The sequence below is a fragment of the Microtus pennsylvanicus genome, chromosome 2 (assembly GCF_037038515.1).
Source record: "Microtus pennsylvanicus isolate mMicPen1 chromosome 2, mMicPen1.hap1, whole genome shotgun sequence".
In the NCBI taxonomy this organism is placed as follows: domain Eukaryota; kingdom Metazoa; phylum Chordata; class Mammalia; order Rodentia; family Cricetidae; genus Microtus; species Microtus pennsylvanicus.
The window spans coordinates 129,199,700-129,219,636 of record NC_134580.1 but is presented as its reverse complement, the minus strand read 5'-3'; the positions used below and the strand labels follow the sequence as shown (position 1 = coordinate 129,219,636).

General features: G+C 44.5%; 1 protein-coding gene across 1 annotated transcript in view; it reads right to left on the bottom strand.

Annotated features, from left to right (window-relative positions):
• The window catches only part of Efcab8 (EF-hand calcium binding domain 8), a 60,521-nt gene that overhangs the window by 10,925 nt on the left and 29,659 nt on the right, over positions 1-19,937 (bottom strand). Inside the window, exons 15-21 of the mRNA XM_075962572.1 lie at positions 18,184-18,411; positions 16,457-16,527; positions 12,711-12,915; positions 11,306-11,488; positions 9,838-9,984; positions 801-1,022; positions 173-331 (exon numbers count right to left, since the gene is read on the bottom strand). Coding sequence (XP_075818687.1) covers positions 173-331; positions 801-1,022; positions 9,838-9,984; positions 11,306-11,488; positions 12,711-12,915; positions 16,457-16,527; positions 18,184-18,411 — 1,215 coding nt within the window. The remainder of the gene's footprint in view (positions 1-172; positions 332-800; positions 1,023-9,837; positions 9,985-11,305; positions 11,489-12,710; positions 12,916-16,456; positions 16,528-18,183; positions 18,412-19,937) is intronic.

Sequence of the window (19,937 nt, the reverse complement as noted above, 5' to 3'; positions counted from 1 at the left end):
TGTGGGCGTACTTGGCCCTTGTCACCTGGGGTAATGATGACCTCTGACTAACAGGTTTTTCCACATAGGCCAGACATCATGAAGGGAGCATGAAGACTCATAATGTTCATTGAAAACCACAGTCCTGGCTCCTTAGTGGAACTTTCCCAAGCAACCCCCACCATCTACCTACCTCCTTCTCTTTCTCCGGGATGTAGTGCTGGGAGCGGGCCCGGAGTTGTTTAGGAATAAGGAATCGGAACTTATTCTCCGCTTCAGTGGAGATCTTGATTCCACTGGGTTGGGATGGTCTCTGGCCGACAAATAAGCAGTACTCCTTGATGTCCCAGATCTAGGCGCAGAGAGGGGGTCAGTGGGTTCCTCCCACGCTGCTCTGCTCTGAGCTTTGGGAGTGGCTTGTTCTTACACCTCTGAGGTAAATATTTACTCACTACAGAGGGGGCATAGGGTCTTCTAAACCAGACCCCTTGATTAGCAGGCAGAGAGGTTTTGAGTGGCTTAGATGGACAAGGCACTCATGCCTCATGTCTCACCAAAGAGCACAAAATCAACTATGAGACAGTTGCTCACGGATGAGACACATGGCTGGCAGGTGCGGAAACTGTGGGGTGACAGTGATGGATAGTAGGGTCCACTGGCGGGGGCAGCTTAAAGAGACCCCCAGCAGACTCCTAAGTAACTTACCTTGCTCCCACCACCTTCTCTGGTGACATCAGTACCCAACAGGAGTAGGAGGCAGACAAGGGCCACATGCAGCACAGAAATGGTCAAAGGCTGACCTGGCTCCAGTCCTTCCTCACCTTGATCATTCCTTTACTGTCCCCTGTGACGAGGATCCAGTCGTTTTCATCGGTGGCCATGGCACCCACAACGATACTCCCATTCGCTTCAATGTCCACAGGGAACTTCCCCAACAGACCTCCATTCCCGTGGATGGACCAGGCATAGATGAAGCCATCAGTGCAGCTGCTCAGCATGGCAGCTGTGTGTTGCAGACGAGGCCTGGTCTGCAGAAAAATGATCTGCACAAGAGAGTGGGCCTGGCTCAGCAGTGGCCACTGTTACACATTATACATGACTTAGACAAACCGCTACATCCAACTAGTGCCCCGTCTCCTAAGATTCTCCTTTCTTCCTGAGGAATTGAGGAACAGCATACTGTCCGTGAGTTATTTGAAGGCAGGGAATGGTATCTTTTTGATGCTGTTATTCACCGCCCTCAGTACCTGCAGGGACTCCTGATTTCACAGTATAGGACCAGCAAATGCTAAATGAAAGAAGATACATGAGTTTGCCTTACTCATCTCAAGTTTTCCAAGTCCTATTACTCTCTCAGTGTGACATGGAGAAATAACTCATTCTCTCAACTGTAGTCACAGCAAAGTGTCTGTGTGAATGTCAGAGGACAAGCACATTTAACCATGGAGTCATCGCACCAGCTCAGCACCTTCAACTTTTCATCTTACCTCAGAAACTAGCAATATCTTCTTACTATAGTGGGAACTTTATTAAGTCATCTAAGGAGAAACTTAGCTAAGAATAAGTTTCTAGCTGGGCATGGTGGTGCATCCCTTTAATCCCAGCACTTGGGAGGCAGAGGCAGGCAGACCTCCATGAGTATTAAGTCAGCCTGGTCTACAGAATGACTTTCAGGACAGTCAGAGCTATATAGTGAGACACTATCTCCAAGAAAGAAGGAAAGGAAGGAAGGAAGGAAGGAGAGAGAATTAGCTTCTAAAAAGAAGATAATAGTAATTATTATTCTGAGTTGGCCTTTTTATGGAAAAATGGTTTATTTATTCTTTGACAATTCCATACATGAATATAGTGTATTTTGATCACATTCATACACATCCCAATTCCTCTCTCTTATGCTCCTCCCACTCCTTCTGGACTCCTTCTACTTCCAAACAAGCCTCCCTCCTACTTTTATATTTTTTATAGGAAAACTATTTTATTAGAGTAGAGATGGAATTTCCACTGTAGATTTTCCTGACGTTATGCTTGAAAACACTGATCTTTAATTACCTACAATAGAGGACAGGTAATCAATAAATTCCTTGAACAGCAATTCACAGTTGATATATATATTTCTTTCCTTTTTACAAGCTTCATACAGTCTTTTTCTTTTTTTTGTCCTCAATAGCTAGAAACAACCTCCTCCAGCAGGACCTTGTTACTTTTTTATTGTTTTTATTGAGCTATTTATTTTTCTCTGCTCCCCTTCCCTCCCCCTCCCCACCTACTCTCTCCCATGGTCCCCACACTTCTAATTCACTCAGATCTTGTCTTTTTCTATTTCCCATGTAGATTAGATCTATGCATGTCTCTCTTAGAGTCCTCATTGTTTTCTAGGTTCTCTGGGATTGTGAATTGTAAGCTGGTTTTTCTTTGCTTTATGTCTAAAACCAACTTGTGAGTGCGAACATATATTTGTCTTTCTGGGTCTAGGTTACCTCACTCAGTATGATGTTTCTAGATCCGTCCAGTTGTCTGCAAATTTCAAAATGTCATTATTTTTTTCCACTGTGTAGTACTCCATTGTGTAAATGTACCACATTTTCTTTATTCATTCTTTGGTAGAGGGGCATGTAGGTTGTTTCCAGGTTACAGCTATTAAAAATAAAGCTGCTAGTTGAGCACATGTCCTTGTGGTATGATTGAGCATCCTTTAGGTATATACCCAACAGCAGCATTGCTGGGTCTTGAGGTAGATTGTTTTCTAATTATCTGAGAAATCGTCATACTGATTTCCAAAACAGCTGTACCAGTTTGTATTCCCACCAGCAATGGAGGAGTGTTTCCTTTACCCCACATTCTCTCCAACATAAGCTGTCATCTGTGTTTTTGATCTTGGCCATTCTGACAGGTGTAAGATGGAATCTCAGGGTTGTTTTGATTTGCATTTCTCTGATAACTAAGGATGTTGAGCATTTCCTTAAGTGTCTTTCAGCCATTTTAGATCCCTCTGTTGAGAATTCTCTGTTTAGGTCTCTACTCCATATTTATTGGATTATTTATTGTTTTGATGTCAAGTTTCTTGAGTTCTTTGTATATTTCAGAGATCAGACCTCTGTCTGATGTGGGGTTGGTAAAGATCTTTTCCCATTCTGTAGGCTACTGGTTTGTCTTGCTGATTGTGTCCTTTGCTTTACAGAAGCTTCTCAATTTCAGGAGGTCCCATTTAATAATTGTTTCTCTCAGTGTCTGTGCTACTGGGGTTATATTTAGGAAATGGTCTCATCCAATGTGTTCAAGTGTACTTCCCATTTTCTCTTCTATAAGGTTCAGTGTGTTTGGATTTATGTTAAGGTCTTTTTGATCCATTTGTACTTGAGTTTTGTGCATGATGATAGATATGGATCTATTTTCATTCTTCTACATGTTGATATCCAGTTATGACTGCACCCTTTGTTGAATATGCTCTTTTCTCCCATCTTATATTTTTTGTTTCTTTGTCAAAAATCAGGTGCTCATAGGTGTGTAGACTGGTATCCATTGGTCCTCCTGTGTGTATTTATGCCAATACCAGTCTGTTTTCAGTACTGTAGCTCTGTAGTAGAGTTTGAAGTTAGGGGTTGTGATGCCTCCAGAAGTTCCTTTATTGTACAGAATTGTTTTAGCTATCCTGGGTTTTTTGCTTTTTCATATGAAGCTGATTATTGTTCTTTCAAGGTCTGTGAAGAATTTTGCTGGGATTTTGATGGGTACTCCATTGAATCTGTATATTGCTTTTGATAAGATGGCCATTTTTACCATGTTAATTCTACCTACCCAAGAGCACCGGAGATTTTTCCATTTTCTGGTGTCTTCTTCAGTTTATTTCTCAAAGGCTTGTTTTGTTAGATTTACTCCAAGATATTTTATTTGTGGCTACTTATTTTATTTGTGTTGTTTGTTGCTATTGTGAAGGGTGATGTTTCTCTGATTTCTTTCTCAGCCCATTTATCATCTGTATAAAGGAGAGCTACTGATTTTTTTTTGTTGCTGTTAATCTTGTATCCCGCTACATTGCTGAAGGTGTTTATGAGTTGTAGAAGTTCCTTGGTAGAATTTTTGGGGTCACTTTTGTAAACTATCATATTATAAGCAAATAGTGAGAGTTTGACTTTTTCTTTTCTGATTTGTATCTCCTTGATCTCCCTTTGTTGTCTTATTGCTCTAGCTAGAACTTCAAGTACTATATTGAATAGATATGGGAAAGTGAACAACCTTGTCTTGTTCCTGATTTCAGTAGGATCGCTGTGAGTTTCTCTCCATTTAGTTTGATGTTGGCTGTTGACTTGCTGTATATTGTCTTTATTATATTTAGGTATGTTCCTTGTATCCCTGCTCTCTCAAAGACCTTTATCATGAAGGGATGTTGTATTTTGTTGAAGGCTTTTTCAGCATCTAATGAGATAATTATGCGGGGTTTTTTTTCAGTTTGTTTATATAGTAGATTTCATATGTTGAACCATCCCTGCATCTCTGGGATGAAGCCTACTTAGTTAGTCATGGTGGAAGATTTTTCTAATGTGTTCTTGGATTCGGTTTGCCAGTATTTTATTGATTATTTTGCATCAATGCTCATGAGTGAGATTGGTCTGTGATTCTCTTTCATGGTAGTATCTTTGTATGGTTTGGATATCAGGGTAATTGTAGCCTTGTAAAAAGAGTTTGGCAATGTTCCTTCTGTTTCTATTGTGTGGAATAATTTGAGGAGTATTGGTAATAGTTATTCTTTGAAAATCTTGTAGAATTCTGCACTGAAACCATCTAATCCTAGGCTTTCTTTGGTTGGGAGACTTTTGATGACTGTTTCTATTTCTTTAGCAGTTATAGGTCTATTTAATTTGCTTATCTGATCTTGATTTAATTTTGGTAAGTGATATTTATCCAGAAAATTGTTGATTTCCTTTAAGTTTTCCAATTTTGTGAAGTACAGATTTTCAAAGTATGACCTGATGATTCTCTGGATTTTCTCCATGTATGTTGTTATGCCCCTTTTCATTTCTGATTTTGTTAATTTGGAAATTCTCTCCCTCTGCCTTTTAGTTAGTTTTGATAAAGGTTTGTCTATTTTGCTGATTTTCTTGAAGAACCAACTCCTTGTCTCATTCTTTGTATTGTTTTCTTTGTTTCTATTTTGTAGATTTCAGCTCTCAATTTCATTATTTCCTGCCATATAGTCCTCCTGGGTGAGTTTGCTTCTTTTTGTTCTAGAGTTTTCAGATGTTCTGTTAACTCACTAGTGTGGAATTTTTCCAGCTACTTTATGTAGGCATTGAGTGCTATGAACTTTCCTCTTAACACTGCTTTCATTATATCCCATAAATTCAGGTATGTTGTGTGGTCATTTTCGTTGAGTTTTAGGAAGTCTTTAATTTCTTTCTTTACTTTTTTCATGACTCATTGGTGATTCAGGTGAGCACATGTGATTATGGGCTTTCTGAAATTAGTGTTGCTGTTGAATTCTAATTTTTTTTGATTTTTTTTTAATTCTAATTTTAAGCCATGGTGATCTGATAATGTTGCAAGGAGGGGCCCACTTGTTTGTCCTGGCCACCCAGCTAGCTTAGCCCCGAAAGAGCCACACAGCAACTGTATTAATTAAATCACTACTTGTCCCATTAGCTCTAGTTTCTTATTGGCTAATTCTTACATTTTAATTTAACCCATTTTTATTAATCTGTGTATTGCCACGTGGCAGTGGCTTACCAGGTAAAATTCCCAGCATCTGTCTCTCACGGATCCATGGAGTATCTCTTACTCTGCTTTCTCGATAAGATATGTGGGTTATTCCAATTTTTTTATCTGTCGAGGTTTGCTTTATTACCTAGTATGTGGTCAATTTTTAAGAAAATTCCATGAAGTGCTGAGAAGAAGATATATTCTTTTATGTTTGGGTGAAATGTTCTATAGATGTCTGTTAAGTCCATTTGAGTCATAACATCTGTTAGTTCCTTTATTTCTCTGTTAAGTTTCTGTCTGACAGACCTGTCCAGCGGTGAGAATGGAGTGTTGAAGTTTCCCACTATTAGTGTGTGGGGTTTAATGTATGATTTAAGCTTTACAAGTGTTTCTTTTACATATGAGGGTGCCCCATATATTTGGGGCATAGATGTTCAGTATTGAGATTTCTTCTAGCTGGATTTTTCCTGTGACTAATATGAAATGTCCTTCTTTGTCTCTTTTGATTGATTTTAGTTTGAAGTCTATTTTGTTTCTTAGGTCAATTTGATTGGAAATTTTTTCCCAACCCTTTACTCTGAGGTGATGTCTGTCTTTGAGGCTGAGGTGTGCTTCTTGTATGCAGGAGAAGGATGGATTCTGTTTTTGTATCCAATCTGTTAGTCTGTGTCTTTTTTATAGGTGAGTTGAGTTCGTTTATATTAAGGGATATTAGTGACCAGTGACTGCTAGTTTCTGTTATTTTAGTTTTCATCCTTGGTAATGTTATTGTGTGTGTTGTTCCCTTCTTTGGGATTTGCTTCTGTGAACCATCTATTGTCTGTATCTTTGACCACTGAGTCTATTTCCTCTATCTTATCTTCAACGCTTGAGGTTCTCTCTTCAATCTCTTATATTCTGCTATTTATGCTTGCATTTGTGGTTCCTGATCATTTTCCCATATTTTCCATTTCTAGAACTTCCTCAGTTTGTGTTTTCTTTATTGCCTCTATTTCAGTTTTTTTTTAAATATTTATTTATTTATTATGTATACAATATTCTGTCTGTACGTATGTCTGCAGGCCAGAAGAGGGCACCAGACCTCATAGATGGTTGTGAGCCACCATGTGGTTGCCGGGAATTGAACTCAGGACCTTTGGAAGAGCAGGCAATGCTCTTAACCACTGAGCCATCTCTCCAGCACCTCAGTTTTCAAGTCTTAAATGTTTCTTTCACCTGTTTGGTTGATTTTTCTTAGAGATTTGTTGATTTCTTGCAATTTTTTGCCTTTTCCTCCATTTCTTTGAGAGAATCTTTCATTTCTTCTTTAAGGGCCTCAAACATTCTCCTAAAGTTATTTTTATGCCATTTTCTTCTGCTTCATCTGTATCGGGGCATTCAAGTCTTTCTGTTGTAGAGTCACTGGTTTTTGTTGGTGTCATGTTGCTCTTTGTGGTGGTGTGTCTCACCTTGTCTATCCAGCTTTTCTTCTGATTGGTATAGTTGGGGCTGTGTCTCTGGTGATCACTCTTCTCCCTCCTTCTCCTCCTCTTTCTCATTCTCATCCTCTTCTTCTATGAGGCTTGAGAAGGACTGGTATTGTAGTTCCTTAAATGCTGAGTAGAACTGACCATTGCCCTCAGATTCAGGGTCTAAAGAATTCCTGTTCCTTTTCATCCTGACACCTGGATCAACAGGATGAGGGTTGAACATCTTCAACAGGATACTCAAGAATTTTGGAGCTGGCCAGTAAATAACCTCACACTCATGGACTTGCAAGCAACCACGGTTCAACCCAATGGTTTATCTCTCCTTTTTTTTTCTGAGACATGGCATGGAACTCACTAAGTAGACCAGGGTAACCTCAAACTCATAGAGATAAGCCTGCCTCTGGTGTAGGCGGTCCTTCTGTCTTTGTGTTGCTTTTATTGGTTAGTAAAGAAACTGCTTTGAGCCTGATGATAGGGCAGAACTTAGGTAGGTGGGAAGATGGAACTGAATGCTGGGAGAAAGACGGGCGGAGTAAGAGAGAAGCCATGGATCCGCTGGAGACAGACACTGGAAATTTTGCCTGATAAGCCACTGTCACATGGTGATACACAGATTAATAGAAATGGGTTAAATTAAGATGTAAAAATTAGCCAACAAGAAGTTAGAGTTAATGGACCAAGCAATGTTTTAATTAATATAGTTTCTGTATGATTATTTCAGTTCTGGGCAGCAGAGACAAACAAGCAGCCTCTGTCTCCTGAGAGCATCTGCTGCCATACCTGGCTTCAGTGGGCTCTCTTAACTAAGACAAGATGGAAATCAAGATGTCAAGCAAATAGAAGCCCAGCACATACAAGAATACTAGACTCCTATCTGAAAAGGCAGTTTTCAATACAAAACCAGTTAGAAGAGACAAAAAGCTCACTTTATATTACTATTAAATGGGATAGCCTACCAAGAAAATATAATTACAAATATATATGCAACAAACACTGAGACACCTAATTTCCATAAAACAAATACTAATGTAAGAGGCAGACAGGTCTAGACATAATCAAAGCTCTCATCAAGAGATAGAGTAGACAAAAAAAAATCAACAAAGAAACTTCAGAGTTAATCTAAACCATAGCAGGCACCTAAAATATATTCCACCCAGCTGCTGTAGATCACATTTTAAGACATAAAGAAAGTCTTAACCAAGACCAAAAACACTCATTTACTTTTCATATCAGATCATAGTGGAATAAACATGCCAATCAGTATCAAGAGAAAGGCTGGGCATGGTGTGTACATCCCAGCACTCAGCAAACAGACAAAGGTGGATGAGTTTAAGGTCAGACTGGTCTACATAGCAAGTTGCAGGCCAGTCTTTTGACTGTATTTATGCTCTACTGATAGCTTCTTCGCTATGCAGGAGCTTTTTAATTTTATGTAATCCCATTTATCAGTTCTTGGGGCTATTCCCCGTGCTGCAGGGCATTCATCTAGCCTCTGGGCACCTGTATGCATGTGCACATATAAACATGCAGACAAGCATATACACAGAAATAAAAATTAAAATTATATCAAATTTTTAAAAGGTTAATGATCTAGGGCTGGGATGTAGTTCAGTTGGCAAAGTACCTACCAAGCATGCCTGAAACCCTGGGTTCATTCCTAGCACTGAGGAAGCCAAATGGTGGAAACACCTTTAATCCCAGCACTTAGGAGGTAGAAGCAAGGGGATCTGAAGTTCAGGGTCATCCGCAGCTTGTGAGTTCTATATCAGCCAGGTATACAGGTGTCTGAGTTAGAATCTCTGTTGCTGTGATAAAACACTATGGTCAAAAGCAACTTGGGGGGGAGGAAGGGTTTATTTCAGTTTACAGCTCCACATCACAGTCAGGATGTGGATCATAGTGAGGGGTCCATGCCAGAAAGGGGACAGTAGGAAGAAATGAGTACAGATGAACCAACTCAACTTGCACCCCACCACTGTTGTGGGATATTTAACTATGTACAGATGTGTTACATTTGTTTATGTGGTGGAATATTACTTTAACTATGTAAGGGTTTGTAACGTTTGTTTCTGCTGCCTTTGTTAATGATGTAAAGATGTGTTACGTTCGTGTATGCTACTTTTCTTTAATTATGTCAAGATGTGTTGCTGTTTCACCTTCCCTGACTAAGGCACCTGATTAGTCTAATGAAGAGTTGAATGGCCAATAGCTAGGCAGAGAAAGGACAGGCAGGGCTGATTGGCAGAGAAAATAAGTAGGAGGAAAGTAAGACATACAGAAAGAAAAGAAAAAGAAAGAAAGAAAGAAAGAAAGAAAGAAAGAAAGAAAGAAAGAAGAAAGAAAGGTAAAAAGCCCTGAGGCAAAAGGTAAATAAAGAGAAATAAGTTAATTTAAGTTAAAGATACCAGAAACGAGTCTAAGCTAGGATGAGCATTTATAAGTAACAAGAAGTCTCCATGTCATGATTTGGAGCTGGTTGGTGTCCCAAAAAAGAAAACCTGTTACACACTACAAAACACCATCCCAGGCAAAGAGAGAGACTTCCAACAGTGTGTTCTAGAAAAAAACACTTCTCTCACAGTCCCACCCCTGCTCAAACCCTAGCAAATGGCTCTGGAATTCCAAATTCACCAGGTCCATGACACACCCACCCCTGCCCAGCCCAGCTCCCACTCGCCCACTGAACACAGCTCACCTTCTCCACTGACGCGTTCTGATGCAGCAGTCTCTTCTTCCAGAACTCCTCCTTTTCCTTTTCAGAGTCGCTGTGAAGAGGTTTGTGAACCAATGGTTTATCGTGGAGCATGTTAGACAGCTTGGACTTCTGAGCACTGGAAGATGTCTGAAAGTAAAACATTGCTCCTGAACCCTCCTACAGACCACGGAGAAAAAGAGCAGTCATGGGGCCTCACCCTGAAAAAGACCAGTGGGGTACCTACTTGGACCTTAGGATACTCTGAGACTGAGAGGTTTCTATTTTAAGAAACCAGCAATTTTGCTCTGTAGGACAGAGACTTGAGTCACCTTCAGGGTCGATCCTTCCTTTGTCCTGTGAGGCTAAAGGGGTCTAACACCCATTCTTCTCAAGATATGAGTGCAGAGGCCTAAACTGCTCAGCCAAAGATGGCCCATGTCTGAGAGTAAAGTAGGCTCATCTCATAGCACCCCAAAGTGCCTGAACCTCACGGTGCCATGATTGTGAGCACCTCACAGCGCAGTGTACCTCACAGGGCTCTCTCTCACAGCAGAACATGGTCTCGGCAGATCCTACTGGAGCTGACCCACATCGCCCCATGCCTGGGCATGGGACTGGAACTGCCCAATGCTTCCCCCACACCTGGGAATTGGGAAGCTAGTGACTCTCATTCAAGCCTCAGGTCTCAGAAATCAGAACTGGGCTGCAGGAGCAACTGGATTGTTTCGTCCCTCCTCCGTGATCTCCTGTACACAGTGTTGGAGCACTATCATCCCTCCTACAAGACCAAGGTCAATTACTCCTTCAGACCTTGTTCCCTTCCCACACCCTACAAACCAGAGCTGTCAAATCAATCCTGAGTCTTCAAGGCCTGGAGTTAAAGTCCATCTTACTTCATCTTCCCCTTTTGCATTGTGGCTCAGGCTTTGGAGAGGTGGCACTTGGTGCCCTGAACAGCTCACTCCTGGGTCAGGGCCAGGGCCAGGGCCAGGGCTGGGGCCAAGAGACTCCATCTTTAAGAACTGAAGCCATAGACCATGTTCTAACAACCAATTTAGGCTTTTAGAATCCTGCTCCCTATGGGTTCTATTTGTAAACTTTCGGCTCTCAGACCAGGTCTGGAGATGCACTAGGAAAGAATGATTCCCAGGCTTGAGTGAGCAGAGTTTGTTAGCTACAGCATGATCAGAATAGAAAGGCAGTGGGTGGTGCAGTGCACACCTTTAAACCCAGCCCTTGGGAGGCAGAGGCAGGGGGATCTCTGTGAGTTTGAGGCCATCCTGGTCTACAAAGCGAGTTCTAGGACAGCCAGGACTGTTACACAGAGAAACCCTGTCTCAAAAAAAAAAATGGACCCTGTCCCCTGCCCTCCTACACACACACACACACACACACACACACACACACACAACATGCTCAGAACACGTGAGCTGGACAATTGGAGCAGGAGGGATGGCCTCACTCCCACCTGCTGAGACATATTCTTCTCTTGGTCCATGTCTCTCCGACGTTTCATCACTGGAGGAGCTGACATCAATCTCCGCTTCGCAGTAAAGCCAGCGAACTTTGTGGGAGGCTTGTGTGCCCACTTTTGCTCTTTACTGACTGGGGAGATTTGGGTGTTTTGCTTGCACTCCTCTGCATCCTTTACCTGTGCAGAGAGAGAGGAGAGAGGGCGGCTTCAGAAACTCCCCCACAAGTGGGAAGCTCAGGATTCTCCTCAGCCCAGTGCCAACATCACTGGCCCTCCAGGAAACACAGCATAGCATTACTTCCTAGAAACTTCGTGCCTTGACAGGTCTCAGACCAAGGCTTATAAACCCACCCCTGGACCTACTGATAATACCCTAGGCAGGACACAGCTCCTGAGAGGAACTGGGTTTCCCCATGTGTAAAAATGGACAGTGGTTTCCAAATATTGACTTAGTCACACAAAGCCAAGTACAAACTAGATAAACTCTGAGCTGTCTTGGAGGATGTAGTACCTACCCATCAGCACCATCCGCTGGAGGAGGTGACCTCTATCCGCTGGAGGAGGTGACCTCTAGCACCAGTCCAGCTTTAGGTTGCCACAGTGTAGCAATTTAGAGACTGTGCTTATTTCCTACACCTCGCTCATGAGCCTGGAGAATGTTGTATGACACTATTGCCCAAGTGGAGAAGATGTGGGCAGGACCTACTGCCAACCTGATGGGACTGGGAAGGGCCTAGAAGAGTAAAACCGTATCTGGGTGCATCTGTGAAGGTGTTCTCAAGGAGAAAACAAAGGAGGAAGATCCACCCTGAATGTGGGCCCATCTGGAACAAAAGAGGAAGACCATTTCTCTGGCACCCGTCTCTGCTTCCTAGTGGCCCAGATGTGAGCTACTCCAGCTGACCTGGGCCTCCTGCCACAGCAGACTTGGAATCTGAAACTGTGAGCCCTTTTAGGCTGCTTCTACCAGGTGTTTTGTAACAGCAGCGAAGAGTTAATGGTGGGCTGTCTTCAGGAGGAAGTAATCTGTTGAAAAGGACTGAAAAGTACAGCCTAGCACCCCAGGCCCTAGAGTCAACTGTCATGGTCTAGATCCACCCCTTCTTGGTCGTAGACCTTGAGAAAGGTGGCTGACCTCTTAGTGCCTCTGTACCCTGAGAAAGGTGGCTAGCCTCCTCGTGCCTGTTTTCTGTACATGGAGATGTTCAAAGAAGATACCTACTATCTACTATCCTAGCTACCAGCCACCCCACACACACACCCAGGTATGTCTCCATTTCTCCCTCTGCTCCCAGGATGCTCTCTCTGCCCTCCCTGATTCTGGCCCATAGCCCAGACAGAAATGAAAGGATTGGAGTGAAAGCTGCCTGGGAAACTGGGAAAGCACGGGGTGCTGTACCTTCTTTGGCAGTAAAGGCAAGGGGCTCTCGGAGGCATTGAAACTCAAGATGGGCTTCATCATGCTGACATTCCAGAAGAGGATGTCCCCATTGTAGGCAGCGGTCCCAAGGAACTGGTTCTGATACTTGGCCATGCTCAGGACATCCTCCGTGTGGAAGGTCTGCCAGTGGTAGCAGGAGAGTACCAGCTGGGTCTTCTGGAACCTGTGCATATGGCCAGGGGGCAAGAAGGGCAAGAGCTCACAGGCTGCAATACTTTGGGGAAATCACAGCCTTTAGGATTCAGAAGCCAACTCAGAGTGGCACTGTCTTGGGGATCCGGGAGCTTGTTTAAAATCCCTGCTGATCTAGGTACCCACTATATGTCAAGCATAAAGGCTCTGCTCTTGGGGTTTACAAATAATGAATCTTCATTATCCCCTGAGTAAAGATTCAGGTTTAAACAAGAGGAAATGATAGCTGTGACCAGGCCTCCTGTAACAGAAGGGAACTTGTACATGTTGGTCCTTCCTCCTGGAATGTGTGTCCCATTCCAGGTACTTCCCTGGTACCCCCTCCAGCTCATAGCTCACCCTGGGCCTCCTTGCCTAAGCTGTTCTTGACCACTCCCCAATATTAAGGATTCTGCTCCTCCACAGGAAGCCTGCTCTTTCCCCCACAGCAGTCAACATGCTTTATAAAGCAAATTATCACATTATCTAATAGAGACTGAGTGTGTATACATACTCAAAATTCCTGTGTTAGAATCTAATAATCCTCAAGTGGGGAATGGACCTTGGGGAGAACATCTGGTCAAGAAGGCAGAAGCTTTGTTGATGGTATGATAAAGAGACCAAAGAGATTCTCCACCCTGCCCATCACAGAGACTACAGCAAGACGACCCTTTATAAAAAAAGGAAAAGGGACCTGCAAGATTCCACAATGCTTTTCCGAGGACCTTTTAGCCTTTGTAAGAACAAGAAATAAACCTCCACTATCTATAAGTCACCCGCTCCGTGGCGTTACACTGGGGCAGCCTACATGGCTAAGGTAGAAACTACGGAGAGTGAGGCGCTGCCATGACAGATAACAAAACTATGCAGGTGACTTTGGAGGTGGCAGGTGGATAGAGGTTGAAAGAATTCTAATGCACATTCCAGGAAGGGCCTACAGCACCACGTATAGGTCATCAAGGATGGTTCCAGTGGGTGAGGGCATAGAAAAGGGGAGAGCTATAAAGAAAGCCATGCTAGGGATGTAGCTCAGCTGACAGAGTACACACCTAACATGTGTGAAGCCCTGGATTTGATCCCAAGCACCGAATGAATCAGACCTGGTGGTGACGGCTGCAATCCCACCGCCAGAGAGGCAAGAGGATTGGAACCTCAAAGTTGTCTCTATAGGGAGTTCAAGGCCAGTTGGGGCTTCAGGAGAGAGAGGGAAACAGAGAGTGAGACAGAGACATGGGGGAGGGGGGAAGAGCTGGAGATGGAACCCCGGCTCAGCATGCACTCTCCCAGCCCCATCTATTTAAAGATGACCTAAGCCATCCTAAGCTGCTGGGAAAAAAATGGATGATAATGACCTTATTGATATCTCAAGTAGAAATGAGGAACATGCTACTGGAAACTGGAGGCAAAGCCATCCTGGGTACAAAGTGACAGAGAACTTGGCTGGACTGTGTTCACATTCTAGTGCTGTAGCAAGTAGCGCTTGCAAGCCATGAGACTGGGTATTTCTGTGGCTGGGGAAATTCCTAAGAAAGACAATCAAAGGTTTAGATAGTTTTCTCCTGTTTATAGTAAAATTCTAGAAGAGAGAAATAATTTTAAAATAGAGATGTTGAGCAAAGGGGAACAAAGTCTGGGGTTGTGCTCAATGGCAGAGCATTTATGAGGCCATGGTTCGGTTCATAGTACCAAAATGGGATGGGGGTCAGAACTTAAGGTCTAAAACCTTCTCTTCTCAGCCCTTATCTATTGGAATGAAAGATGAGCCTATGGGGTGTGGTACGGACTGTGAGAATACTGTGGGTCAGCCACGTGACAGAAGCTGTGTGCTAGGCTCTAAGACAATGGACAAATGACTCTAAGAGCAATTCAGGCATTTGAACTGTCCTTCCTATTTTATTTTATTTTTTTTTTTTGATTTTTCGAGACAAGGTTTCTCTGTAGCTTTTGGTTCCTGTCCTGGAACTAGCTCTTGTAGACCAGGCTGGCCTCGAACTCACAGAGATCCACCTGCCTCTGCCTCCCGAGTGCTGGGATTAAAGGCGTGCGCCACCACCGCCCAGCCTGTCCTTCCTATTGCACAAGGGTTTCAGAAAAGAGACCACCAGTCCAAGTTAGACCTCAGTACCCCTTATATTGAACACCTCACTTCATAGTCTCTCATCTCACACTCTGGCATCATGTTTTTTAGCCAAGCCAGGCATAGTTCCTGAAGACAATAGTATGATACAAGCTATACCAATAGAGACAGGAAAGCTTGGCTACATCCATCATCTAGATTCCAGTGGGCAGAGCCATGGATTCAGGACTACCGTCCCAGACAGGCACAGACCCATGCAGGGAATAAAACCATCATAGATGCATGGCCTGGACCCAGGGTCACCATGAGGACATAGTGTCCCAAAGCTGCGGAAGCAGGTTATCTAAAGGTTTACATATTCAGTCCCTGCAAAACAGGACACCTCCATCTCAGGAGCCTTGGAGGCAAAAAAGAGGATTCTGTTGGTGTCCTAAGACAACTCAATGGATAAAGGCACTTGCTGCCAAGGAACCACATGGTAGAAGTAACAGACTGACTCCCACAAGTTGTTCTCTGACTTCTGCCTATATGCCATGACACCTGTACTACATAGACAGACAGAGGATTGAATGATAGATGTGAAATCTGTTCCAATGAGTGTTAGACTCATTTGGGTTCTGCAGCTCATTTCTTCCCTCCTGCATTCATTCATCTGTCCTGTGCCCATCTCACTGCTGGACTTTGGAAGTGCATAACAAGTCCATGTCACGTGTTTAGAGCCAAGGGAGAATTTGTCTCAGGATAAGTGGTACACTGGATCTCATCCACACGTGACTTAAATATTTAGATGAGACTTTGGGCTTGGACATTTCAGTTGATGCTAACCAAATAAAACCCTCAGTGCCACCCTCAGTTCCCACCACTAGTTGGTGGCCTTGTCCCTCCGCCTTAGTTCTGTTTCTTGGGAAAGGCTTCAGCTCTGAGATAATTGTGTAGCTCAACCATTTCAGGGACCAATGTGAGCACATTAGGAGGTCAAGCCTTTAGAAGGTGGTGTGGTCAAGTGTGTGGGGCCCTCAACGGTGGGATTATAGCCCTCAACCCTTCTGTCAGGTAAGTTCATAGGAAGGAAAGCTTTCTAGGAGCCAGGAAGCAGGCCTTCACCAGAAGCCAAACTGTCTAGCACCTTGGACTTAGACTACCCAGCTTCTAGGACTGTGGGAAATAAATCCCTGTGTCTTGTAAGCTGCCAGTCAATGGCATCTTGTTATAAGAGACTTAAGTGATTCCTCCAGGGAATGAGAAGCTACATGGGGGCAGAGACTGTTACTTTTTCCATGACCATCACCAGCGGAAGGCACCTTACTTCATGCTGCGTGAATGAACAGGTAGATGCACAGGGGAAGCAATGACTTGGTCACCACGAGTGCCCTGCTAGCTACTGCAGCTGCTGGGAAAGCTTAGGATGAGAAAAGCCCAAAATAAGGAAAGCCTCCCACTCACACTTGGTGCTCACGTGAAATTGGTGATTCTCTTACTCCACCCTGTCACGTAGAATATTTTGTTCATGTGGACAATTCCACTAATCTGTCGGAGATAAAGAAAACAGAGTGCTAGACTCCTCAGAGAGAACGCCTTTGGGTTCCTGATGCTTTCCTAAATGTACCCAGCAGAAAGTCAAAACTCAGTGAAGGCGAGAATTCCGAGTCAATGCCACATCAAGCTTTCAGAGTGCCTGCTGATTACCTAACTGAAGGGAGCCAGAGACCATCAAACCTGATGTGTCTGAAAGAAGCAGATAATGTAGGTACCCATGTTCATTTTACAGAAGAGATAACTGGGCAACATGTGACCTGGCTATGGTCCAAATACTGCTGAGAGGTCTAGACCAGTACTCAACCCCTTGTTCTGTGTATGTGTGTGTGTGTGTGTGTGTGTGTGTGTGTGTGTGTGTGTGTGTGTAAATGGAGGCCAGACCAACCTCCACTGTAGTTTCTCAGTTAGCACCCACTTTGTTTGAAGGGAAAGACTCTAACTGAGAACTGTAGCTCATCCATTAGACTAGTCTGATAGACAGCAAACTTCAGGAATCCGCCTATCTCCTCCTGCCCAGTATTAGGATTAGAAGCCCATGCCGCCACCCCCAGTTTCCTCTGTGGATACGGGGGATCAAACTCTTCCACAACTGAGCTCTCTCCAACACCCTCATGTCTGGCTCCTTCTGCCCAGGTTAAAGGAAGGGGGGTCAAGTTCCAAAATGGCACTTACAGTTGACTCCAATCTATGCTATATCTGTGGGCTGTTTCTAGAGCCCCAGCAAGTACTTTCTGTCTCGGGCTGTCTAAATGTTCAGAAATGAGCTAACCTGGGCTACAGGAGGATTTCTGGTGGTTAGACAAAAGCCAAAAGTCCTCAGGAACTTGTGAAACCATTTCCCATCTTCCAAAAAGAGACATTTCCCTTACCTCTGGCAGAAGATCAACATGAATACTTGTAGCATCTATCAACATATCAGATGCTGCCTCCAGGCTCCCCCAGTATCTCAAGTACTTGTTATACATTTCAAAGTTCATGCTCTGCTCACATCCTAGCCCTCCTTGCTGCTCCAGGCTTCCCTCCTCCCAGAACCCATTCGCTGTCTATTGTCACAGCAACTTTCCCCTGCCTCCACTGTCCTCGCGACATCCTCTTTCTCTTACTCCCTTACTCTCCTGCTATGCTCTGTGCTCTATCTCTTGCTACCTCATTATCTCTGCTATTCTCTCCTGCTTCCCTAGCCCTGACCATGTCCAGTCTGCAGGCTGTGTTCAGTCCACTTCTTTCTCTCTCTGCTCCGGACTCGGTGCTCCTGGCTGTTCTCTCTCACACATTTATAATAAAACCCTTAACCATATCCTGGACCCATCATGTCAGCCATTTCTTTACTGTACCCTCACATACACTTTCAGATAGGAATGAGCACAGGAGCCTCTGCATCAAACACCCACCCACCGCTAAAAACACACCCCAAAGCTCGGAGGTGCGGAAGAACAATATGTCCTTGCACATTTTAAATGCAGCTGGCATCTCTGGAACCCTCCCTAGAGACACTGCCTAGCTTTTTTTCATGCAGGAGGGCCCAAGGGCTCAGGCAAGTTTGAAGGCATGCAGTATCACCATGCTGTGCAGCCTCTTAGACACACAGAAAACTACATCCTAGAGCTCCCGGGAACCTGCTGGCTCCACCTGACGGGCCCCACTGACCTCCACTTTGTCGACGTTGGGAAAGGTCAATAGGCACTCCCCAGTGTTGTAATTCCACATCTGCATTATGCCATCACGCGAGCCCGTGAGCAGACACCGCTCCGACTCATCCAGGGCCATGGCAGTCAGCTCACTGTGCTGGGCAGCAGACACAGGGAACTCCATCCTCTTCTTACCCGTGGTGATGTCCCACACACTCACCGTGCCCTGTAGGCAGCCACTCACCACCTGTAAGTGGAGCACACAGGTGCCCCAACTCACTGCAGGGCAGTCCCAAATATATCATGGCGCCCCTCCCTTCCACAACCCCACCCTGGCAACCTGTGCAGCACAGGCAATGCCTTAAAATAGACCTTCCTGGGCTCTGTGTCAAATGCTACTACTCTTTTTAAATGAGTCACTTTCATAAATCTCTCTGGGGATTTCAAGCTCCCAGAAGAGACAAGAAAGTCACACATAGAGTAAAGTTTGTGCAACACTGATCAACTGGTTAAAACTTGGTGACTATAGAGGGTTAGACGGCTACAGATCTAGACCCAAGTGATCCTGGGCTATCTTTTAGTTCTCTTAACAGCCACTCACCTCTTAATCCACCTCTGTGTCTTGACAGAGCACCCTTTGACCTCTGAGGAAATACCTTTAGACTGTGTTAGCCCAGCAAACCACCAGCTTTCGCCAGCCCACAGCTGAGAATGCCATCTGACAACAGTTTCCCACTCACCAATGTACTTGGAAAATGCCTTGGTGCATGGCTGTCCTTTGTCTCAGGACGAAAAGAAGTCATGTAACTGCTTCAACATCAGCACATGTCATTTGGGGGAACCTGAATCCCTGTTCCCAGACCACCATGATTCATATTTGGCTCCAGACAAACTCTTCTTCCCATGAGGTGATAACCGTGGTTTGCACCAACTCACTCATCACTGTCTCCAGAGAAGAAAATCTATGGTATAGAGAAGGCACTTGCCAAAGCACCTTTAGTGGGTACCAAAATGGGAGCAAAAAGGCCAAGCAGGCAACAGGCTCCTGGTGCCTCTGCAGAGAAGCACTGAGGACACAACATGGCCGTGCTCTCACTGCCTTCCTCCTGTGACGCTGCTTTAGAGTGGCAACCACATTCCTGCTGAGAAGAGCTGGGTGCACTTACAAACAAAAATAATAAAACGCTGTTCTGCAACCCAAAGAGCCCTAAGCCAGCTAGAACCTGAGACAGTGGTGCTAAGAGCCAGACCTGGAGGAGAGCTCTGGCCAAAGGCCACTCCTGCATGGACAGCCGCCCTATCCACCGCCCAGGTCAGACAAGAGATGCCACTGGGAGTGGGCAGCCCTTTCTGTTCATGCTCCTTATAAACATTCTCTGTGTCCAGAGGCCCTACCCACAGAGAAGCATCTCCTCAGCACCAGAGGGCACTGGCTGTGGTACCTTTCCCATAAGACACAGAATGCAGCTTCCACAAAACAGTACTCTGGGGGAGCTCATAGAGTGGGAATCTTGAGGGACACCTGCACCAGCATCTGTTTCCGTGCTAAGAGCTGACCTGGGTGACAGCGCAAGGCAGGGGTACTCAGAGGGGTCAACAATCTAGTGACCAGATGGGGAGTCCAGGCAGCTCCCATGACAACCAGTCTTCAGGCTACTTCAGGCCTACATTTTGGTGAAGACGGGGCTAAACCAAAGGTGGCACTAATGATTTCCAGAGTGCCACATGAGCTGACTCGGGCACATGGAGAGGTCTGGGTCCTGGACGTGTCAC